Source organism: Hylobates moloch, unplaced genomic scaffold, assembly GCF_009828535.3.
Source record: "Hylobates moloch isolate HMO894 unplaced genomic scaffold, HMol_V3 SCAFFOLD_10, whole genome shotgun sequence".
NCBI classification, from domain to species: domain Eukaryota; kingdom Metazoa; phylum Chordata; class Mammalia; order Primates; family Hylobatidae; genus Hylobates; species Hylobates moloch.
Window position 1 is genome coordinate 67,948,143 of NW_026652285.1, and position 25,579 is coordinate 67,973,721.

Consider the following 25,579-nt stretch of genomic DNA (forward strand, 5'->3'; position numbering starts at 1 on the left):
ATGATGAATGGACACAAAAAAGTGTTTTGCTCTCCACCCCTTCTGAGAGCGCTCACTGCTGGTACTCACTTTGGTTGAATTTTTGTTGGGGGCTGTGGCGGGGCAGTCTGGATCGGCCGGATTAAGGCAGGGGCGGTCCATGTAACCATGACCAACCTCAGCCTTATTCAGCATTTCCTCCCAGCTGTCCACTTGATAGTTTATTTTCTTTAACTCTTCTAGGAATTCCAAAGGGTCGAAGTTTGTCCACCGCAAAGGAGGTTTACCTCTGCGAAAGAAATTAGGAGACGAGACCATGAAAAGAGCCTTCTAAACCCATCGTAAAGTAACATGGCTGCACCCATTGCATCCGCCTTGTAGGAGGTTCCTGGCAATGCTGCAATTCTGGGACTCTGGCATCAAAACAAATGCTCCTTTCCAGCATATCTGCATGTAAACTTAGGTCAGGAAAATAATTCATGACTGAAGACGCTAAGCAGGAAGAGTACTCATAAATTAATGAGGGCACTGAATAATCTTTAATTGCTGATATTGTATATTTAATATCTACATATGAAATTAGCCAAAAGACAGATCCAAAATTAAAATTTTTTTTTTAAAAAAAGAGGGCGTCACAACATCAAATTAGCACTTGGCAGCCTAATAAATGCTTTGTAAATGTCATCAATCAAAATATTTGATCTCTGCTACCTTTAACAATCCCATACTTATGAGCACTCTCAGCCTGGCAATGGAATGGGCAAGCCCCCTGCGGCCTCTGCCATCACCACCATCACAGCCACTTCCCCCCACACTCACTTTTGAATTTGTGCTGTTGACAGACCAGAAAGGCTTTTGGCTGCCTGTTATGTGGTTCAAACCACACTGTAGCTGCTTAACCAGGCTGAAGTCATTATTCGGAATCTCCCAACCAGAAAACACAAAACCCCTTATTTCCCATCTAAAACTGTACACTGAAGGTCAGGGGATGGCCACTGCAAATTGCTTTTGCAGATACGTGCAAGCCAGGACAGAAACAATAACCCAAGCTCTCACTCTTGCATAATTAACTGAAAATGTCTATGCTGATTAACAATTATTCTTTAAATGATGCAGTATATATAATATCCAACTGCTAAACGGTGAAGCATTCCCTACTGTGGCCTTCACAGATAGTGGATTTCCCCCTTAAATGCCATTAGTGTGATCTAAAGAAAGGTTAGCTTTTTACTTCACAGGAAGATGTCAAACTCAAAATGTTTCATTTTGATGTGAACCTACTCACTAATAAAGTCTCTCCTTAAAAAATAAGTGTCTAAATGCCTAGTCTTTGAAACTACGAACATTTTTTAAAGAGTTAAAAAATCACACGTACTCTGCAATAATTTGCATTTTATTTGCATATAAATAGGTTGGTAAAAGTGAATGAAATTTAATGACGCCTACAGAATTGTTTTTTGAAAAGAGAAAAAACATTCTGCTGAAATCCCCTCTCCCCCGACTATTCACTCAAAAAATGCACATGGAATTTCAATGTTTTTATTTCTTGTTCAAAACTGAAATGGAACAAACAATGATAAGCAACATCAGAAACACTGAGTCCTAGAGAAGTCACAGACATCAGAAAGCGTGATCACACACTTACAGGAGGTATGCTGTCCCAGACTGTAATTTCGCCCCTTCCCAGAAGCAGTCCAAAGGTGTAATAATCAAACAAGGGTAAAGATATTCTATTATCTGTCAAAGTTAAAAAGAAGAGGCCATGCGTTAGGTTAAGGCATACTACTGGGGTGTTCCTGAGAAATTTTTGCCAACAAGAAGAAACTATACCTGATCCATGTAACCTGTTTCTGTGATAAGCTCTCCTGATTTGTAACACAAATGTTCCAATTTCCACTGCCTAATAAAATGAAAAGCAGAGACAAAAATTTCTCACTGTAATAAGGTAAGAAAATTAGTGCAAATTCGAAATGATAGAACATATAAAAAGAACTGCAATTTCGATCACTTTTAAGCATCTGTCAAAACGAGCAGAGCTTTTGCCAAGTAGAGACCCAGCAAGCCTGCTTTAATGAATAGATAATACTCAATCGTAATTAACATGTAGGGTGTTTATGTAAATGAATGCTACCAAAGTACTTGAAAAGTCTTGTTTTCTTAAGTGTTCTCCCAATAATCTTGTTTACACCATTAATCTGCTTTTCTACATACATTAAACAACTTCAGGGCAGCCCAGCTGAATTATCACAAATTCGAAATAGGTGGGGATTAAATTAGGTTTGCAAAGTATTGACACACATTCAGGTGTGGAGATGTTTTATTGGCAGATCATGTCCTTAATAGGTAGTGTTCAAAATGAACTCTCCTGCTCTTAACCATTAATATTATAAATAACAACATGTACCAGGTGGGTCAAATTCTAACTTCACAGTCTCTTCTATTCCTATCTTACAGAAATGTGAATAAATATACAGATCAAGAATTAATTTAGGGCTGGGTGCCACAGCTCATGCCTGTAATCCCAGCACTTTGGGAGGTGCAGGCAGGAGGACAGCATGAAGCCAGGAGTTTGAAATCAGCCTGGGCAGCAAAGTGAGACCCTATCTCTATAATAAATGAATGAATGAATGAATAAATAAATAAATAAATAAACTTAAAAAATTAGCTGGGCGCAGTGGTGCATGCCTGTCGTCTCAGCTATACAGACAGGAAAATTACTTGATCCTGGAAGGCTGAGGCAGTGAGCTGTGATTATGCCACTGCGCTCCAGTCTGGGCGACAGAGAGTGACCCTGTCTCTACAAAAAAATGAAAAAAATTGCCAGGAGTGGTGCCACACGTATATAGTCCCAGCTACTCGGGAGGCAGAGGTGGGAGGATCACTTGAGCCCAGGAGTTCGAGGCTGCAGTAAGCTGTGATTGCTCCACTGCACTCCAGCCTAGATGAGCAAGACCCTATCTCTCAAAAAAAAAGAATTAATCTGGAGTTTTATTGTCTCTAGAAAAGTGTTATGCCCATATCTTTCCAGGTGTGTTAGGGAGATCAGTCTAACTAAAAAAAAAAAAAAGAAAATCTGCAAGAGTGGGGATGGAAAAGTCCAAGGGAAGGAAAAAAAAAAAAAAAAGAAAGAAAGAAGCAAAGTAAAAACTTCCCTCCCAACTGCTCTATTCTTTGCCTCCTAAGGGAGGCCTGTCTTCACCCAGGGAGCTTACTGTGTCCTCTTCCCTGTGCCTTCCTGTCTCTCAGCGCCCGTTGAAATGTCACCCCCGTGTTAAGCTTGTTGAAAATGACCCCTTTCTCCTGAACTCTAGAGCCCTGGCTGGTCAGATCTCCTGCTGAAACCTGGCGCAGCTGTCATGGGGACCGCCCACGTTTGCTTTGTCCATGTCTATCTATACTGATGTCTTTCCTCTCTTTGAGAGCTGTGCCTAAGTTACCCATATCTCCTCCATCCTCCACCCAGCCACACATCCATGGACATATTTATATTTTAATTCTATACAGCATCAACATAGACTATCTGGCATGAGTAGGTTCTCACTTTATATTACTTGATCAACTCTCATTTACACTTCTTGAGAAGGACATCATTGCGCATTAGAAAAACGAATGGGCTTGAAGCCAGAAAAAGGCTTTGAAACCTGGCTCTCTCATTTCATAACTGCATGAACTTGGACAAATGCTCTAATTAGTCTAATTCCCACTTTTCTCACCTAAAACATGGGATGGGTTGAACTACATGTTCTTAAAGTTCATTCCAATGCATAAAATTCCTCTGGACCCATCTCAGCTTAAGAGTGTAATTTAATTGCACAGACCCTCACATCTTCTCCTGAAGCGTGTAGGTGACAAACACTAAGAATGCATTGGCCATGCTTGCAGTGGCCCCAGGACAACTGGCTCCCCACAGGGATGCCACTTCACATTCTGCAAAACTGCACCGGGTAGTTGCTTCCCTACAATGCTTGTTACAGACCAACAGGGCAAGTTTGCCTGGCAGAAACATGATTTTACATTTTCTAAGGCCCTTGCATTCATATATCTGGTCTTGTTCTGGGAACCATGGAGGATATGAGCACACATGACCATAAGCCCAGGTTACAGATAAGCAAACAAGAATGTGCCAGACATGTGACTCGACCCTGGCTGTGCCTGTCCCTAGGATCCTGTCAAGCTGGAATGTAAGCAGAGGTTAGAGAAGGGACAAGAAAAATCTTATTTTTATTTTCTTCTTTGGTTCTCCCTGGCTGCTGAATATGCCTATACTGCTACTTCCTCACCTCTTCCAGGAAAAATAAACGGTACTAGCAAAAGCCTCAGTGAAGAGGTGCTGAAAGCCTAGGGGAGGCGATGGGGTTGGGTGATGTCAACTCAGAGGTCCCCTGGAAATGGGGTTTAGTGATGCCAACCTCAAAAGCAATCAACAAACTGAAAGCTCACTCTGTTCTCAATGCTGGGGTGAAAACAGATGAGAGGTGGCCCCTGCCCTGTAGTAACCAACAGTCTAGATACGTAAGAAAAAGGACTGAGTTTTGAACTCTTCCTAATGCTTTACTCTACTCACAGCATTGTGAAATTAGCAATATGATGCTAAAATATAACTTTTTAAAAAGGTGTCAGTGGGCCAGGCATGGTGGCTCACACTTGTAATCCCAGCACTTTGGGAGGCTGAGGTGGGCGGATCACTTGAGGTCAGGAGCTTGAGACTAGCCTAGCCAAAACGGTGAAACCCCATCTCTATTGAAAATACAAAAATTAGCCAGGTGTGGTGGTGGGCACCTCTAGTCCCAGCTCCTGGGGAAGCTGAGGCATGAGAATTGCTTAAACCTGGGAGGCAGAGGTTGCAGTGAGCCGAGATTACATCACTGCACTCCAGCCTGGGCAACAGAGTGAGGCTCTGTCTCAAAAAAATAAATCAAAAGGTGTCAGCAACAATTCCCATGGTGGCTCAGCCCCCAACGTGCTGTGTGACACAAAACAACTATGAGTACAAAGTCACAAGAAGCAGCTCTTCATTTTCTGCATTGTTTTTAAGTTCAGTAAGGGCAATTCAAAATATCACTCTCCAAAAATCTCTTAAGCAATGAAAGATCTTACAGCCTGGGTGTATAGTCCCCAAGTGGCTCAGCGTCATCCTCTTTTCGGGACAGTGCCAAGATACTTACTGGCAATACATTATCAAGTAACGCACTTACTTTGTTACCAAACTCGAGAAACGATAAATCAAGATGAAAAAAATCCTTTCATTGCAAAGCTAGTTGAACTAATACTCCAGGTGCATTTCCAGGGCAACTTCATTTACTAAAATAACGGGGCCTAAATCAGCAGCCTTCTCCCACCGCCTTACCTGCTGCTCATTAGTAGGTGGACGCGGCGGGCCTTACCTGTTGTACATGTATACGTGGACACGGCTGGCCTGGAGCGCCGAGTCCAGGTGTTGTAGGAGCGCTTCTGTGGTCAGGACGTTAGCACCTTCCTCTTTAGGGGTCTGTATCATGAGTTGAGGATTAAACATAGCCTCTTCTCCAATCTTCTGGCGAGTATAATTTAATTCTCGACTTACTCGTCCTCCAACTGACAGACATGTACAGGTTTAATTAGAATAGCAAAATCACTGCAAACTCATGTTTTATCTGTTATCTGACTACCTGCCATAGGATACACAATAGATGAACTCTGGTCATGAGACTGGCTGATGTGTGAGCAGTAACATTCACTTTATTAATGGCAATGTTAACTTTACCAATAGTAAACATAAAAAATACTCACTAAGCCCATTAATGGCTGTCCCGCCTGTCACAGACGCAAACCTAATTCTAACTAATACACTGTGCCGAAAATGGAGGGCAGAAAGGAAAACTTGAGACACCTTTTCCTTGCAGACCAGACCAAATAACTCTGTTACAATTTCTTTCACTTGTATAAACAATGTGCCCCTGCAGCACATTTCAAGATAAATGGCTTCAATTTACACTCTTCTCCTAAGTAATCTGGCAAAGGTAACAAGGAAATGTTTCTCCTCTGTGGAAAAAGAAACAAGGAAAGGTGGCAAGTGTGTGTTCAGCACAAAACTTGCCAGATAAATAAAGTGATTCAAGTCAGATGCCCATGGGGAAATCCCACTTGAGAGGAACAAAATGTATCAGCCACAGCCATCATGGGCAGTCCCTGGAACCTGGTTCCATCAGACTCACCTGGTCAGCATCCAGAAAACACAGGTGCCAGGTTCTGAGTCAGCTGGGGACGAGCAGCCTGTGTTCCGGAAGCACCCCAGGTGATCCTGAACCTGCTGCCCAGGCTGAGAAGTCCTGCCTCACACCAACCTGGCTTTCCAGCAAGCTGGCCAGCACGGGGTATGCCCAAAGCCAGCGCAGGCACAGGTGACCAAAGAAAACCATCAACACTGTGACTGCCAAATGCCTTTTCTCTTCCTCTCCTTTTTACATCCTTAGGCCCAAGGTTATGTTCAATGAACGGTTCTGGGCCAAGCCAAGCTCTGAATGCTGCACCTGGGCCGGGAGGTGTCTCAGGGAGATACTAATAGTCATAGACCCAGGAACCTAGAGGTCCCCCACCCCACACTCTAGGGCAAAGGAAGCGGGTCTGAATTGTTACTAAAGTCATTGATAAGTTGCATGTTGACTGAAAAGCAGGCCTGCAGCGACAGTTTAGAAAAAAACTCAGTGATCATAGCTTTCCCACGAGGAGGAATCCTTTTTCTTCAAGTTTAGTATTCAAGGACATAAACATTTGGTTTGGACAAGTAAATAAGGACTGGGAACAGCGGGTTGTTTAGTTCTCTTGGCATATTTTATAAACAAGGGGGCAGGCTAAAAAGCAAATAATGCCCTCATTAGGAAAACCAGTACAAATTCACCGCCTGGCAGGACCCTCTGTGCAGGTCCACGCGGATGCCAAGGCCAGGAGCTCCATGAGGTGAGGTTTAACATACTGCGTGTGGGGTCGGGAAGGAGGGAGAATGTATCAGTTGGTTAATAAAAAGGAATAAGACTTCTGTGTGCAGAAAACTTTCAAAAATGCCAGGGGGCATTGCCGAGGGCCTTGCAATCAATGTGAAGTTAAGGAAAAATCACAGGAAAACACTGGGAAACAACTTGCACAGAGAAGCATCTACCTACTTGGCTGGCCTTTTCTGCAAGCCTTGGGAAAGCTGCCTGAAGGCAGGGGCTTGCCCACTCTAGCAGAAAGCAAAGTACTTAACATCACGCTAACATCACGCAGACTTCCAACCAATTAACTGAATTTGAGCCAGCCCACATCCCCTAGAAGTGCAGAAGCTGTATGAGGCTAAAAAGCCAGTTATGACTCCAGAAGTCACAGCTGCAGAGCTGCCCACCAAGGAGCTCAATGCAGCCTTTGCTCACCCCTTCTTTTTCCTGGTGTTATCACATCTAATGCCACAAACCTAGAATCATTCCCATTTTTACCTGCCTCCTCAAACATCAGCATGCATGTGGTTTTTCATTCTGATTACAAAGTTGGACCTCCTGCACCTTTACTGAAGCTTAACATATCAGGTGACTTAAACCCATGAAATTAAAAAACAATAGCAACAAAGCACAGCCCCTACCCTTATTATGGTGACCTAGGTGCCGTTATAGTGAGGAGCAGTCCATGACAGACAGCCTGGCTTCAGCAGGATTCTGCCCCTCGAGCCTTGGCAGAGCAGCTGCCTGTTAACTATATAACCCTCGAAGTGACCTGAGAGTGCAATATGCACAAAAATGGCAAAACCAAACACAAAGTTTGTGCTGCTAAGAACTTTTTACCAGACTCTTCCAGACCAACCTCATAATGGAGCAGTTATTTTATCACAGGGTGTTTCAGAAATGGCATTTATTTTCTACAAGATATAAAATGTATCTCAGGGTCTCCATCATGTCCCCTTTTTAGATGTTTTAAGATGTATATTTACATAAACATTTTAATGGAAAGGATTTGTCCTTTCTCTGGAATTGGAAAACCTTTCGCTCCTCCATCTCTTTGCTCTAATGATGAACACAAATATTTTGCCAATGTGATGTTTCAACTAAGACTATCATGATAGGGTGGCCAAGCAACTAGAGTTGAGACTCTGAAGTCTACAGTTTTCTCAACCACCTATGCCATATATACTAGTAAATGCAATTCACTTTTACATATTATATGGTTATATTTTATCTAACATTTCATCTTATATTTAACCAAATATGAATGTTTTGCAAAATGATTCAAAAACATTAATGAAGTTTAGTTGCCATCCATTTTATCTGACCAATAGCTGTAACATGATTCATTCATCCAGCAAGCATTTGTGGGTGGGTGGGTACTTTGTCCAGGCAGTGGGGATGTGGTGAACGAAACCAGTCAGCGTGGTCTCTCTCCAAGAGGCATGCTGGTCAGTGAAGGGAACAGGCAATAGCTAAGCAAAGCAATAAGATACCTTCATAGCACAAGTGTGATGGAGAAAACGAAGATGGCGATGCCATGTTGGGTAGTGGGGAAGGGGAAAAGATACTTCAAATGGGATAGCATGGAAGACCTAAAGGGAAACAACATTTAGGTGACTTTGAAGAGCTGGAGAAACAGCGTTCTGGGTAGAGGAATCAGCAACTGCAAAGCCCTCAGGTTTGGCTTGTTGCAGGGAGAGAAGGGAGGCAAGTGTGGCAGAGCTTGGTGAGACCATAATTAAGTCTTGTGTCATTCACCATGTGCACTGGTAGACTCAGCTCCTTCTCGGGTATAACTGTGTCATAAAGTGCACGACACTCATATATTCTGACATCAGTATTGACCCAATGCACTCTGGAACAAGCTGCCAAAAACAGAAACCCTTCAGGATAGAGCAATTTTACGGACTCGTCTGACATTTGCTACCCTAGCAAACGCCTATCCTAAATCACTGCTGAATGACAGCTGAAAGCTGTTCATTATCTTGCTGTCTTCCTTATCATCCCTAAGTGTGAAGCTTTGAGCTCAGGAAGTCCCACAGAACCCATTTTAGATGATTGAGCTGAAGGTCGTGGTCTTGGAGAAATAGGTTTCTCCCTTCTTTTTCTTTTATTTAAAGACAAGGTCTTGCTCTGTTGCCCAGGCTGGAGTGCAGTGGCGCAATCACAGCTCACTGCAGCCTCAACCTCCTGGGCTTGTGATCCTCCTCCCCTAATACCCCAGATAACTGCAACTACAGGCACACACCACCATGCCCAGCTAATTTTTCATTTTTTTGGGTAGATACGGGGGCCTCACTATGTTGCCCAAGCTGGTCTCAAACTCCTCAGCTCAAGTAATCCTCCTGCCTTGGCCTCCCAAAGTGCTGGGATTTCAGGCATGACTCTTTTCCACTGTCAGGATCAAAGTCCTAATATATTTTTTAAATAATCTAATGTTCATGAAATAGTGCAGAAGAAAATAACTATTAAATCTAGTATCTGTTATGTAGATGTAGGTATAGGGAACCAAGCTAATAGCCATTTTTGCTGTGTGGTGGGCTATGGATAATTTTTTTTTTTTTTTTGAGATGGAGTCTCACTGTCACCCAGGCTGGAGTGCAGTGGCCCAATCTCAGCTCACTGCAAGCTCTGCCTCCAGGGTTCACGCCATTCTCCTGCCTAAGCCTCCCAAGTAGCTGGGACTACAGGCACCCGCCACCAGGCCCGGTTAATTTTTTTTGTATTTTTAGTAGAGACGGGGTTTCACTGTGTAGCCAGGATGGTCTCGATCTCCTGACCTTGTGATCCGCCCACCTCAGCCTCCCAAAGTGCTGAGATTACAGGTGTGAGCCACCACACCTGGCCAGACTATGGATAATATTTACGCACTTTACTTTTTTTAGTTTATTTCTATTAATTTTTCTGCAATGAAAGAGTATAATTAAAAACTTCTCTGGTTGGACATGGTGGCTCAGGCCAAGGTGGAAGGATCACTTAAGGCCAGGATTCACGACCAGCCTGGGCAACACAGATAAACATATTTATCTCTACAAATATAAAGTTAAAGAAATAGCTGTGGAGTAGCGGAGGCCGCCTTTAGTTCTAGCTACTTCAGAGGCTGAAGTGTGAGGATCGCTTGAGCCCAGGAGTTGGGGGATGCAGTGCACTGTGACTGTGTCACTGCACTCCAGCCTAGGCAACAGAATGAGACCCCACTTCAAAACAAAACAAAAACCAGAAAAACAAAACCTTCTATGTGACACACACACACACACACACACACACACACACACAAAGAGAAAAATAGCTATGAGAGCTACTTGGTAGAGATATGAATTAAAAACAAACTCAATGCAAAAAAAAAATATGCATCTCTGTTCTCACTCATATGTGAGAGGTAAAAAGGTTAATCTGATGGAGGTGGAGAGTAGAATGAGGGTTATCAGAGGCTGGGAAGAATGAGAGGGGAAATAAAGAGAGGTGGGTTAATGGGTACCAACATACAGTTAAGTAGAAAGAATACATTCTAGTGTTCCATAGCATAGTAGGGAGACTACAGTTAACAACAATACAGTGTATATTTCAAAATAGCTAGAAGAGAAGATTTAGAATGTTCTCAACACAAAAAAATGATGAATGTGTTTGAGGTGATGGACGTTCCAATTACCCTCATCTGATCATTACACATCATATGCTTATATCAAAACATCACATGTACACCACAAATATATACAGTATTCTGTATCAATAATACTAATAAATTATAAAAATAATCATATGCACCTTCATCATACTCTGAAGTCCTTTTATATTAACAAAAAAGTAATAACCCCTCTGAACAAGACTCAAGAAAAATCATTATCTCAGGATCCTGAGACACAAAATAACGTTTTATACTTGGGTGGTGCTTTCCATTTGCAAAGCCCTTTGAAACTGTATTCTTTACTTCTTTGGAAATATTTTGATCAATGCTGCTCCTCCATCAAGCTGGGGCCAGCTGTACCAGACAGGCGGTGAGAATGGAGATCGGAAGACCCCAGCATTGCCACTAGTGGCAGAGAGATCTAGGACAAGTCCCTGACACAGCTGAGCCTCAGCCACCTTTCCTGGTTGCTGAGGATAACAGGGATAACAAATGCTGTGATGAACCTCACAGGACTGTGAGAGCCTTAGCTGACAATGTGTGTGAAATTTCCCAGACCCTTACCCAAGAGCTGAGCAAGTGTCTGTTCAACCATGCCTTTGTCACAGAGCATTGTTTCACTGTCCTGATGTTACAGGGGAGGGGGCATAGCTGCAGAGTTTGGGGGCCCAAGGTTACCCACCTTATTAGTAAGAGGCAGAACTGACCCTTTAACCCAGAGTCCAACTGCCCTGCGAGCCTCATGGCTTCTGAGCACCAGCTGAGAACATGAGTACAGCAGGAGGAGGTAGCCTAGGAGCGCCAAATTCCACAGAGCACACTAGACAGGTTGAGCATCCCTAATCTGAAAGTCTCAAATGCTCCAAAACCTTCCTGAGTGCCAATATGATGCTCCAAGTGGAAAATTCCACATCTGACCTCATGTAATCAGTCACAGTCAAAACAGACTCACAAACATGAAGATGACATTGTTACAACTGCACAAAAAGTTAGCTATAGCAGACCTGGTGAAAATGTGTGATGGGCTTATTGAAAACTAACGCATTGTGCATTCACAACCAAACAGGAAATCACGTCAGTTCACAAAATCAAAGAGAGACGTCTAAGACAGAAACTATTGTTAATGAGGCTGGTGATGCTGGAGGAAACATTCTGAAAAGCCATCCAGCAGATGTCTCCTCGCCCCTACAGGACCCACTCCCCGATCCTTCAACTGCTTCTGATGTTTCTTCTCACCTAAAAAAATAAAACATGGTGTACAGTAACCTCTCAGTGAAAACACAGCACAGCAGGTGGAGACCGGAAGCTGCTGTCGTTTAGCCACTGATGCAGGTATCTGGTGATGCTATTGTGCTGCTTGGGTACCCTGAATACATTATTTTTTCACTGCATTAATGGAATGTCGTGTTTTTTTTACTGGTAAGTACTTATGTGTGAATTAGTTTAAGAAAATGATTGCTTACTGGTAGCATATAAATTTTAAGCCAGGAAGGATGGGAATGCCACACAACCAGATTGTCCACATGGGTGGCTGAGATAGTGACATCTTTGCTTTCAGACAGTTCAATGTACACCAACATTGTTTCAGGCACACAATTATTTTAAAATATCCTATAAAATTCCCTTCAGGCTAGATGCATAAAGTAGTTGAAACGTAAACAAATTTCATGTTTAGACTTGGGTCCCATCCTCAAGCTGTCTCATTATGCATATGTGTGAATATCACCCTCCCCCCAAAAAAATCCAAAATCCCAAACACTTCTGATCCCAAACATTTTGTATAAGGGATACCCAACCTGTATTACGCTCACAGCTAGAATTTTAGAATACATGAAATACGACAATAATCCGTATTTTTATTTAAAGTACAACCATGTTGCATCAAAGATTTTTCTCAGCCAGTGAGGAGATGCAGTTTTTTTCAATAGGGCTCCCTGGGTCACAGTGGACAGGCCTCATTTTCCATCTGGTCCCCAGAGAGGCCTGCCTTAGAGGGGGCAGATGAAGGCACACAGAGAACATGCAGCCCTAAGCCTCTTTACCTGCAAATTCTGCCATCTTATTCTCCAGAAATCCAAGGCTAAAGCCAATTCTTTGAAAGGCAAAAGAAGCATCACTTCTGCAAATAAGTTTTTGATCAAGCTCTGCTGATCCTCTCATCCCCAAATCAAGCCAGGCTTAACTTTCCAAAGTGAAGAAAGGCTAGCTAGCTCAGGTGGGATGCCAGCTGACCCACAGGCCCATACTTCTAGGCCAATATGATTCCAATCCACTGTAGACAAGAGATGTTTCCCTCATCACGCTTCCCTGCTGTGCCCCTCCTCAGCACAGCCTTCTGCACAGAGCTTAAAAAACGTCTGTGGCACTCACACAAAAACCTTTTAGCAAAAGCTTATTGTGATCCACATAAAGATGATCTGAGGGAGCAACCGAAGTTATTTTCCACAAAATTCAAGTCCTGCCCATGCACCTCCGTATGTGAGGGACGCAGAGGGGCACCAGGGCCATGGCGCACCAAGTGTGCTGAATAAATGAATGCGCGGTCTCAATACAGAGCCTTGGGAACAGGCAGTCATCTGTATAAGTTATTAATTCCCCCGAAAGCCTCAAAAAGTCAATCAGTCAAAACAAATGACCCTTTCAGCCTGAAAAGTACCCACTCAGAGTCCAATTAGGAAAATAGGGTCTGTGTATATGCAAGCGTTGCATTTGCATTTGATTAATCCCATGAATTATCTAACAGCCTCTAGAGAGATTTTCTTTTTCTTTTAGTTGCTCAGGTCCTCCTTTCAATGTTGCATTTACTTACTGTGAGGCCGAAAAAGTACAAATCTCTAAGCGGGTGTAACTGCAAAATTGTTAGCACTGCCTCTTTTTTATAATCGAAAAACAAAAAAAAAAAGAAGATTCAGTAATGTGGGCAATTGGCTGCAAACTCACGGGCTGTGAATTTTAGTCCTCTCCCACCCATCTCTTTTATTCAGGAGGAGCCAACCGCTGTCCAAGTTTCTGGGCCGTTTTTCTCCTTATGAGATTGTGCCCCTGCGTGTTGCCATGGGAAAAACGCTACAATAAGCCCAAAGAGAATGTGCCTTCATGAAGTGAGCCCACTGAGAGGACAACCACCAAAGCATAACGAGAAAAGGACACCCCCACCTGCCCACGGGACTGCACGGGACCGCACGGGGCACGTGGCAGGCTGGGCGCAGGTAGTGCGCAGGCGCCGGCGCAGGGTTCCGCACGGCACATGCGCCGGCAGCAAGCTTCCCCGCCCCCACCAGCTGCTGGCAGTGCCATCTGTTATCAGCCTTGCCCAGGCTGCTCCCTCTGAATGGCTTTCCCTGACGCAGACCTGCTCGCCCTGTCAGATGCAATCAGGTCAGCCCGGCACTCTGCCCACGCTGGACCTGCTGCCTGTCGCAGCTCCCACCAGCTCCCAAGGAGCCACGAGTTCCCGAGATGACACTGCATCTGCCAGGAGGCCCCTTCTTCATTGGTTACTTGCCACACTAGCAAATGAGGGCTATGCACCGCGCCACCTGAGACAGGCCCAAGAACGTTGCTGACTTCCTGCAGAGCACAGGCGGAAATGTCTTCCATCCGGAACGGCATACTTTCCAAGCTGGGAACTGTCCCAGGTTCTACCACAACCTCAGGTGCAACCAGGCCGCTCAAGCGCAACAGGCAGGCAGATGCACACCCAGGTGCCGTCGCTCTGCAGGAAGTGGGCGGGCCCAGAGGTGTGATGCAGAGCGCGCGCTGGCTCAGAGGCCACACTCCAGCAGGCAGCAGAACCCAGGAACCAACACAGCATGTTTTCATCAAGCTTAGTTGAAACGTCCTAAAGTCTTCATTAAAAAAATAGAAACAGAAAGAAACCCAACAACAACAAAACCCAAGTGCTTCCACGGCAGGCTCTCCATCACAGCACTCAGGCATTGCATAACATTAACCCCAGTTTCCTTCTCTCAGCTTCTGTGGGGCTGACATCACCTCTCAGCTCTGAACAGTCTTCTTGCCATTATCCAGCCTGGGCCTCTCTTCATTGGCCTCCCACTTGAGCCCGCATGGGGGAGAAGACAATGCGAGTCTCCACCTTTGCACGCAGGCTCCCTGGCCTCCGGGGAATACCACGCTGGCCTCATTTATCTCCTGCACTGTTCCTTCCCTCTGCATCTGTGCAGGGAGACTCACGTCACTGGGGGCCACTTTCATGATTTTGTTGCCATCAGGATTAGCTGGATTAGGAGCCGGTACATAAGGACCCCCTGGTGCCGTGAGGAAGTTTCATCACCGGGTCAGCGTGGTGTGAACTATATTCTGTCAACACCACCACTTCTTATAGCCACCAACCAAAAAAGGGGAGGGTGGAGGTGGGGGCGTGGTAGAGAAAATACCTCAAGCACAAAATGTATAAACTCATTATAGCAATAAATTCCCACATCATGCATTTCAAGGTATGTGAGCCATTCAAGACTATCCTTTCAAACAAGAAACCCATGTGATTCTTTTTTTTTAATCTATAAAGAATTTGGTGGGTCTGACAGTGGAGGTAGGGGGAGTAAGTATAGGTAGGCGAGTAAGTATAGCTACCCAGAGGAAGAACAAAAAGCCCACAAAAGCTTTTTTTAGCCCTTTTCTAAAGCTAGTCAAGCAGTTTGGGAAGAGTTGCATTGTTGAAACCTTATATTTTGTTCAAGGCTAACACCTCCAGGATGGTAGTTCCTCCTCTTCTAAAAGACCAATGCTATCCCATCCAGCAAGGATATCCCCCCATCTAATGTGAAATAAGACAATGTGGGCAGGAGAGTGGTGAAGGGAATGGTGTGGGGGGTAAAAGGATGGGTGGGAAGAAAAACAAAACAGAACTTTTAACTCCTTTTAAAACTTCAATGACTGAATTTTTTCCTCCCAGGGAATCATTTACCTACCTCCATCCCGGCCCCACTCATCTGGACCCTGCATGAAGTACACACACGATTTCTACAGAAAGTAATGGGATTTCTGCAAGTGTGTGCGAGTGTGTGTGTTTTATAGAGCAGTCCCTCTTGCACAGAACTGGGCTGTCCCATCAAAGCCGTATCTGTTATATTTCTGTCTTTCTCTTCTGTTTGGCGTATTCACCAACAAGAGAAAAGGAGGTAAGCTTTGGCGGCCCTGACCTGCAGCTGGAACACAATACTTTCGCACAGCCCTGCCGACCCCTGACATAAATTTTACACCGCAGCTGGCATTTACACACTCAGCATTACCATATGTATAGCTGCTCAGTGCTAATTATGCTAATCACCTGTCTAACTCGCTGCTGCGAAAAATGGTTGCATTTAGCAGTCCAGCGCCTCCCAATGCAGCTTACTGTGTGGCTGAAATGTACATTCAGACGGCCCTGAATGGCAAGATTTTTCCACGTTGCTGGCTACATTCAGGCCTCAGAAAAATTTATTCAAGTCAACTGGTTTCGGTCCGCAACAAAAAAGTTACGAGAAAAAAGTGAGTGTGTTCTTGCCCTAACATTCTGGATCTGCTTGCAAGCAAAATGATAAATCAATTGGTGTGGGAAACAAAAAGGGAGAGAGATTTCTTTTGGGAGCCATGTGAAACTGTAGCCTATTAAAAAAAAAAAAAAGGAAAAAAAAGGGTCATCCTATTCCCCAAATCTCTAGAAAGAGCAGTTAATGGATATTTAGCCCTAATCCCAATTCTCTCAAATTGCAAGCTTTGTTTGCAATTAAGCAAGGTATTAAATATGTGCAATTTTTTTTTCTGGATCATGTGTAGACCAAAATGATGGTATCATATTTATCATTTTTTACTTATTACAACAATGTGTAAATCTCATGACTAAAATAAAGTAAGAAGAAAGAAATAATTTCTTAGGCAGCTAGGAAAAATTCTTTTGTTATTTTCTCTTAGAAAGCCTCCATTTAAAAAGAGGCTGTGTGATGTTTGAGTCTATTTTGTGAAGGTTGCTGGTTTCCCACTAAAGGAGCAGAGGAAATCAGGGAGTGGGGGTGGGAATGTGGAAGAATTCACAAAAGGAAAAAAAACAGCGGTGGGAGGAGAAAGAGGGAGTCAAGAAGCCTACATTTTCCTTCATCTCAAAATTCCTGTTTTTATCATCACCATTTCTTAAAGCCGTTTTCTCAGATCACTCTGTAGAATAAATTTCTTAATCAGGAGAATATTGGTGCAGGTATTTCAACAATTCCCCAAATTCAAACTGAAATCCTATTTCTTCCTAACTCACAAAACATGTTCATATTAATTTTTTAAAACCCTGAATGTAGTCACTCTCAGGGCTGCTTCATGTTAGGCTACCTGGATGGATAGGTAATATTTGGGCACTCCAATTTCCTGTCATTGCTGGCAGCATCGTACGACACGTTATACCGGAGGGTGGCCCAAAGTGCCAGTGACTTTCTCACCTCCAAACAATCATCATTAGCAGACTTCTTACTTCAGAAATGCAGAAAGCAGGAGAAAACTGGAAAGCAATTTACTTCAGAACATATTGTGGGCTACATCCCTCAGTGCCGCAGAACACCAGACTGGCTTTGCAACCCATCAGCTTTCCAGGCTTGGAAGGTGCACCCACCCAGCCGGCTTCCTCCCACGGAGGAGGTCACCCTGGAGGCTCGGGCTCTCTAGGCCTCGCTTCCACTCACCTTTCCATTTAACCACCAGCAAATGAAAAACAGGATGCTCACGCAACTTAAAGATGCTACTGTGACAAGAGTGCTCTTCCTGTCTCTCCCCACCCTCCATTCTGTCCCACATTTTATAAACTTATCTGACCCAATGAAGCAACACTATCCAAGCCACATCTTGATTTGTTTGGCATCCCAATTCAAGTTGCTATTCTTTGCCATTCCAATGTGTTTATCTGGGTTTTGTAGTTTCAAATCTTGACTGTGCAGCCAAAAACACAAATGACACAACCACCACTGGGCTCACTACAGAGCAGAGGGCTTACTCCCCACCCCTCATCCTCTCAATCTCACACTCTTCTTAAATAGGAGATGGACCACCCTGCCTCGTGGCACAGAGTGGTGTTTACATTGCAATACTTGACTGTGTAATACATCTGGCATTTTTGGGCAGGATTCCTGAGCTAGGGGCCAGAAGCCCTTAAGCAATGATTTAAGGGGGAAAAAAAATCATGCACATTGACTTAACAAAGCCCATTTCCAGTTCCTTTTGCTTACTTTTGTACATGTCTCATTAATAACTGAAAACTATCTTGGTTGCTAAATTGGGTAAGTCTACTGCTTCTTTTCATTTATCCTAACAATAATAAATAAAGCTTGCACTGTGGTATGGGGACTTGCTTCTCACTGGTCTTGCTTTCATAGCAGTGGCATTATGTGACCCACATGCAGAGCGGACTATTTGGGCCAACTCACACCTGGGTTTCTGGATTAGAAATAAGGTCCTGCCCCCACATTATAAATCTCTTCAACAACAAACTTGCCATTCATTAGCAGGTATCTGACTGCCCACCAACAATACAGTTTCCTTAACACATGACAGCTGTTTCTCCAGCCATGCTCTAAACCCCAAATGGAACAGTCATATTCTTTCCTGGAGGGACTAAGGATGGGGCGCATCTTCCTGTACACCGGCTCCTAAAATCCTCCACCACAGCCCAGCAGTTTCTCAATGGCAGTATTCTGCTATAAGGAAGGCATTAGACATTGCAGTGTAAAGGAAAAAAAGTGCCCTAAATCCAATTTAAGAGAAAAAAAAATTCCAGTGAGTATTATCATAAGCACCCAAATTCAAAGATTAGAAGAGAAAGTAACAGAAGTGTTTATATTTTGATGACCCTGATTATATCTGTGTATTCAAGAAATGTTCCCACTGAGAGAATCCCGCAGAGCTTCCTCCTCCTGCAGGCAAAAGTGCCCTCACCAGCAAGGCCCTCTGCTCTCTGGATGTCAACCAAGACCTCTTGTGAGGATGGACCATATAAAGCTTCAGAGTCGGCCAAAATCTGGATAAGGAATTCCATCGTCTTCAATCTAGCCAAGCTTCATGTGCCCACTGGCTTTGGTGGGAGTTCTAAGCAAGGAAAGCCTGAAGTGGGGCACCTGGGAGGGAAAGCCATGGTTTGTGCTCCACTCACTGTCTCAGAAATGCTACAGAACCCAGTTCTTCCACTGTCCATGCGCCACGGTAAGCACAGGGGACCAAGACTTATCTCCCATTCTCTCTGGCAGTGTGGTATGGGTTGAAGAAACTTGTCAATGGATTTTAAAGTTGCCTCAGCAGTCCATTAAAAAAAGTCATGATTCTTCAACAGGGGAATCACATCTTCTGCCAAGAGCCCATCAAAGAGTGTGGTCTTGGAACCAACCCTAACCAAAATAAGAATGCCAAGCTAATGGCAGCTCTGTATCTACTATCTCCCGCAGCTGGCTTGAAATAATAAATGTTCTCATTCCCTCCTCTTAGTTTGTGATTAGCCAGACTTACTACCATTTCAGAGTTCACACTAGTAACTGCAGAGACCCACTTGGAAGGAAATGACGTGGGCAGGTTAGAGTGGGTGGGCCGGGGAAGGGGGGAGGGGGGAGGGGGAGGAGGCAGCAGAGGTTCTGGGAGCCAGCGAGGGGCACAGGAAACATTAATAGCATTATAATAGGATGACACAGCTATGGTTATTATGTGGGGGTGCCTGACATAGCTGAAATTCCCTCAACTTTTTCTCCCCCTAAATAGTGTCTAAAGAGTGCCAGAAGTTAAAATACTACATTTATGCAAAGTGGCTTCTATTAAATCTGGTCTCCTTTACAGTTATTTTATAATATTTCCATATTTGTTTTAAAAGCCAAAAAACCTTTTACAATGAAACACATCCCCGAGGAGAACTGAACACTCATCAGGGGCTGAATCTGGGCAGATAGCTGGCATGGTGAGGCGGGAGGTGGCCACCAGATCGCCCCCTTTTTCTGCCCAATTGTGACTCTCCCCTACCCCAATACAAGCAGGAGAGCAGGGCAGACGAGTTTCAGCTTGCCCCAAGTGGACAGAGCCCGGGGTCACAGGCAGGTCAGCTTTGAAGGAGAAACTCAAATGAAACATAAACATGGCATTGTGGAAACCAGACAAATCTCCCATGGCTTGTCCAGCCAGCATTAATCTCGGCATCAGCCGTGGTGCATAATCTAAACACACAGATCAGGCTGTTCATACATCTGGAAGCTGTCATCTTCTGCAACCTCCGAGCGGCATCCTATGTATCTTAAACACCCCATTACCCAACCTGTCCTCTCAACTTGTTGAAGGGTCAAGAATGGCAGACAGCAAAGAGATAGGGAGGATTCGCAGGGTCAGCTGCCCTGTGTAGAAGACACCTGAGGGCTATTTGTTCTTTTTTAAACAATCATCGGTGGCTTCTCATTTCCAATCGTTTTTCTCCAAATATCAAAGAAATATCACAACTGCTTCCACCTAAATGTGCATACCCAGTAGTAGAAACTAATAAATACCTACAAACATATTCTTCCTTCTAAACCAGGTATGGGGGTCCAGGGAGCAGAAAGGAGCTGCATTTTTCTTCCTGTCCCTTGTGAAATGCCCCCAGAATGGCAGCCCCAGAGAAAAGAAACCAGGTGCTCACTGTGGAAGGGCAGTGACAGCAGAGTCCATTCTGCCCTTCTGGCTGGGACTGGTCCCTTGCTGTCCCTTGGTTCTGCTCCACAAGGGCTCCTGGGGGACAAGGGGGAGTGGTTTGTGACAGAAACATCTGGAGGAGAATGAGACCACCAAGGAGTTCACACACTAGCCAGGCTTCTGAAGGAGCTGTTATTTCAATATGCACAAAGGCAGTGGTGTCTTCTATTAAAGCTTTTCAGAAAGTCAACCATGCTAAAAACCTTCAGGTTACTGGGGTTGAGGTGCAACCAGTCTTTCTGCAAATTTAGATATCCCCCACCAAAAGGTACCCAAATATAAATTATTTCTTTCTTCCATGGCCTCTTTCCTCTTTCGACCCGTCACGGTGTTTTTCTTTGACATTTAATGTCATTCTAAGAAAAATAGTTATCTGGGTCTGTAAATACAGGAATGGGATGGGGGAGTTATCTTAAAGAAGATTAATACTCTTGCATCTCTGCAATGCATCGTAGCCACAACTCCATCATAATAAACGTCTTCCATCTGCACAGCATGAGTCTTCCAATCAAAATCTTTTTATCATCTAAACCAGTGGGTCTCAACTGTGATGATTTGGGACACCCTCTCCCCCAGTGACATCTGGCAATGACTGGAAACATTTTGGTTGTCACAACTGGGAGGGTGCTACTGGCATCTAGTAGGTAGAGACCAGGATGCTGCTAAACATCTTATAGTGCACAGAACAGCCCCCGACAACAGAGGATGATCCAGCTCCAATGTCAATAGTCCTGAGGTTGAGGGACCTTGCTCCAAATTGAAGGAGTGGTGAAACTCAGTTATCTCCTACAACTGATTGCCTGAGTTCAAGAACACTGAAAGCATTAACACTAGCAAGGTACAAACTTGAAAGCACTTACACATACCAAGCATGCATTTAAAAAAACAATTTCTTCTATTTTTCTTAAAAAAAAAAAAAAAGTCAGTCACAACTTGCCTCCTCCTCCCTTGACGCTGGCCTGCAGCAATGTTAACATCCAAACAACAAGGCAATATGGATTCATTTCAAGGCTGCTGCCCTCTGCAGAAAAGGAGGCCAGGAGCTGGGCAAGCTTTTAGAAAAAACAAAAAGCTCAAAGAGATAAACGAATGTTCTATCGCTGGAGAAGCCTGACAAGAAACTTGTTCTGAGGGAGGGCTGGAGTGAGGGAGCTGATATGAAAAGAAATAGATACTGAGGGAGATGGGTTAAAACTGCTTAACAAAAAGGAAACACCAACAAAGAAACAGGCAAGATTAAAAATAAAACCAGTCTGTGCCCAGAAGGGCGAGATCCAGGTGAAGCATTCATGGCTCCAGGGAAAACACTAGAGGCCAACACGTGAGCACACTCATGAGACAGGGATGGCTAGCAGGAAGAGCTGACAGCCCCCAGCCAAGCAGGGAGACTTTTGTGAAATGGCCCTGAGGGACCAGCCCAGCTTCCAGGCTCCCACCCAATCTCAACGACCCCCACAAAGGGAGGCTGCCCTCCAGGAGGCCACATTCCTGTTCTCTGAGCCTTTGCCCATGCTGTTCCTTCTGCCTGGAATGCCCCCTACCCTCTCCCCTCCAGCCCCTGTGCCTGGCTCAGGCCTCCACCCCCTGTGCCTGGCTCAGGCCTCCACCCTTGAGGCCATCCTGGAAGATGTCCCCGATATTCCTGCCATCTTGGCACTGCTGTCCTTCATGTTAACTACCCACACACCAGTCCGTGTACCTGCTGAATGTTTGGATGGAGTTCCCCTGAGGGCAGAGACTGTGGCTTTTCACCAACATCTCTCTGGAGAGCTTTCTGCAATGGTGGTGCAGAGTAGGTACCGAGAACATGTGCAGAATGAACGCTTCTATTTTTATACAATGACAATTAGTTTCTCCCCCACCTTGCTGCCATGGCCATGTGTTTCTGCAACAGCAGATGTCCACTACATCAATCAACATATTCTCTATCAAACCTCATTACTCCGCACATATGTGAAACTGATTTGACAATTTTGATTAGCAAACACTATAACCCTAAAACTCAAACTGGTATCTTAACATGTAATTGACAGTTTATTAAAAGGCAATCATTATATGGACATTTTAACAACAGAATACAATAATTCTTATCACCAATTCCTACACATGCACACACGCGCACATGCACATGGACTCTTCCTCATCTAGCATATATTAGTCTGCACATTGTGGCTGATGTATTCTGCCCTCTTTATAAAGCCAACTCTTTACAAAGCCACATTTCCCCAGCATGTTAAACGAAGCATGAAAGTCAATTTGAAGATACAGCCTTTCGAGTGGATCCCTTTAATTTGCTGGCTGTATTAAAAAGATAACATTAACATGCCTTTGGCAGATAGGAGGATATGCAGAATAAGACAATGTGCATACACACGCTCCTGTGATTTTAAATCGCAGGAGAAAGAGCTTCTTCCAAACTATCCCTCTGCATCCCTCTCCCCTTAAAATCTCATACTTTCCTCTCTTCTGTTGTTTTCTAACTAGGGCAATAGGCTACCTCTATCCATTTCATTTATTTGTGTAGCAAGCACTCTGTTGATGCCCAGTTCATATAAAAATTCATGCCTAGAACCTTAAGAACGACCTACCAAGAAAGCAGCATCTAACAGATTTCTTTGCTGATAGCGATGAGGCATTTATCTATGAGACTGATGCACAAAATGAACTTAAATGTGGAGCTATTACTCACTTCAGTTCACGGATGTCTACGGAGGTCTAGGACAGCAGGGAATTCTTACTCCTGAATGCAAATGCTCACACTACTTACTGCTGACGTGTGAACACTCAGCTCACTGTGTCACAAACAAGATCTCTACACAATCACTTTTGCTTTGAAATGAAATTAAATCTATATGGCTACTGTTGTATAGTCACCTCTCTAGTTGGGTTTATCTGCATTTATGAAACTGTCGCTTCTTCTCTGGGGGAGAATCTAGCACAGAATGAATGAATGAGAGATCAAGGACAGGGCAACAGGAGAACAAGTGACTTATGTCATTAGTAGGCAAAGTAGACCTGGAGACACACAGACAACCCGTAGTTTCCCATCTGTAAAATGGGACAATCCTCATCATAAAGACATTACATCCACTATCATGTTATAAAAACAAAATAAAGATAATAATAGATAGCTATTTTATTGAGTCGTAAGGCATGTGATAATATATAACAAATGCCTGGTACATGGCAGTTGCTCAACAAGTGATAGTATTAGTACTGAGGAAATAACATTTGGCCCAAGACCAGTGAGCCATGCTGAAACTGCCAAAAGTAAGCAAAGTGAGTGTGCCCCTCACAAGTGTCCTCATCCAGTCCACTGAAAAAGAAAAGCTTTACTCCCTCTCACTACACAACTGGCAGCTCCAATAAAACTGCTAAGAAGCACACTGCATCTCCTTCCAGGACTTGAAATGGGTTGTGTTATGCAGAAAGCAAGTTATTTCCAGAAATATGCAATGTTAAGAAAATAAATCACATTCTCTCTCCTTCAACATGTTAAAGGTCCACTGAAAACTCTTGCTAAGAACACCACAAAATCACATTTTGTCATCCTCATCGATGGCAACAAATACAGGTTGGATCAAGTGGTGGAAAGTGGTGGATGACCCAGCCCTCCCTGTGCTCATGCCCTATTCTGTCCTAGAATCTACGGCAGCGCCCCTACAGTCTAGCCAATCACATCACTTCCAAACTCCTCAGCTGGGGCCCCTGCTGGTGTCATGCCCATGCCTAAAATGCCCTCCTTCCCCCACCGTCTCCAGTTCTCTCCCCCCACCCCCTACCACCCTCTTGTAACTTTCACAGCCCATTTCAACTGTGAACCCAAAGGTAGTCCAAATGCATCGAATTCTAATAGTTTTAAATTGTGCAGTGTCGCACACACTTGAGTCTCTTATGGTGCTTAACACAGTGCTAGGGACATCATAGGTGCTCAGGAAACTTGTTACTAGGAGCATAATAGCTGCTCGATAAAACCCTTCTTTTATCTACCAGTGATACTGAATCGCTGAACTGAGGTAAATTACTCCATGGATTCAATCCAAAGAACGCTTTTGTATTAATTACCAAACTACTTAAGGCAGGAATATTTTGTCTTAATTACGTAGACTATCATTTTAATTGTCACTTCTCAACTAAATACTCCAACTCCACCACAGGCTTGCAAAACTCTGCAAGCCGAATCTTCACAAACAAGAAGAGATTAAGAAAATATTCTTCAAGGTTCGTCTCCAACAGCATCCTGAAAGGGATCACTGAAGCGATTATGCGCATAACTCTTCAGCTTCCACATGCTGTCCGGAGGAATGCTCCAGGTATTTTGTGGGTTTGAATTATCTACATAGTCACCTCTACCCTCCCCTACTACCCTCTTGTAAGGGATGCCCAAAGTGGTGTTTAGGGTTAAAATTGTTTCCAAATAGCAGGATTTGAAACTTGCCAAAAAGATAAATAAGAAACCAGCGGGGGAAAAAAATTGAAACCTGTGTCACCAAAATAATGTAAAAATGTTTGTCTTCGAAAAAATATATATCTATTTTAAATCTGCAACTGCTTTGCTAAGGTCTCAAGAACCCCAAAACTGAGGAACGTGGATGAAAGACTGGCAGAACCCCTCTGAGAAGTCCCTTCAACCCCGCGTTCTTAAAACATTCTTCTTTGCCTGCAAAATGCAGACTTCCCCCAGAATAATTCCATGTAAAAAGCCCCCACCCGCGAGGAAACATTAATCTACTTTGCAAACATGCGTTCCAGTCTGTGCCTTACTATTTTTTTTCCACTCCTTCCACCCCCACCCCGCTTTTTTTGTACCTTGAGACAAATGTTTTTTTCCCTCAGAGTTGAAAGCTGTCCAAAAACAGGACCACACACGCCGCCGCCTCCGCAGGCCCGCGCTTCGCCCGCCCCCAGCCCTCCCCAGCGCGCCGGCCGCGGCCGCCGGGGGCGCGCACACTCCAGCCAGCCGGAGGGGTGGCCTCTGGCTCCCCCCAACTCCTTTCTCCTTGGACGCGGTGGGTGGGGGTGGGGGAGAGAAGGAAGCCGGGTCGCGAAGCCGGGCCGGGAGAGGCCAGCCCCGGGGCGCGTCTCGGGGCGCGGCTCAGGCGGACAGCGGCAGCGGCGGCGGGCCCGGGGCCCCCAGCGCGCGGAGTGGTCCGTCCCGGAGGGGCCCCGCGCCCCCGGCCCGCCCCCGCCGCTCTCTCCCACCACACCTCGGCCGGCGCAGCGCCCCGAGTAGATTACAGCGCGGCCTTTGTCGGGCGGGCCTGGCTCCTGGCCAGGCGCCCAAACAATAAACAATCCCCCGGGTGCGGGCAGGGGGTTTCGCCGGCCGCAGCCAGGCTCTAGGTGTGCG

The 25,579-nt window shown here is 44.6% G+C and overlaps 1 protein-coding gene across 6 annotated transcripts in view; it reads right to left on the minus strand.

The window, feature by feature from the left end:
• Positions 1 to 25,579, minus strand: part of PTCH1 (patched 1) — a 74,261-nt gene that overhangs the window by 37,360 nt on the left and 11,322 nt on the right. For 4 of the 6 annotated variants that reach the window (XM_032164593.2, XM_058444837.1, XM_032164591.2 and 1 more), the window contains exons 3-6: positions 5,364 to 5,553; positions 1,810 to 1,879; positions 1,625 to 1,716; positions 70 to 268 (exon numbers count right to left, since the gene is read on the minus strand). In XM_032164593.2, the coding sequence (XP_032020484.1) occupies positions 70 to 268; positions 1,625 to 1,716; positions 1,810 to 1,879; positions 5,364 to 5,553 (551 nt within the window). Of the gene's footprint in view, positions 1 to 69; positions 269 to 1,624; positions 1,717 to 1,809; positions 1,880 to 5,363; positions 5,554 to 21,928; positions 23,937 to 25,038; positions 25,340 to 25,579 lie in introns of those variants that run through there. The other 2 variants (XM_058444840.1, XM_058444839.1) reach the window with 2 other exon arrangements.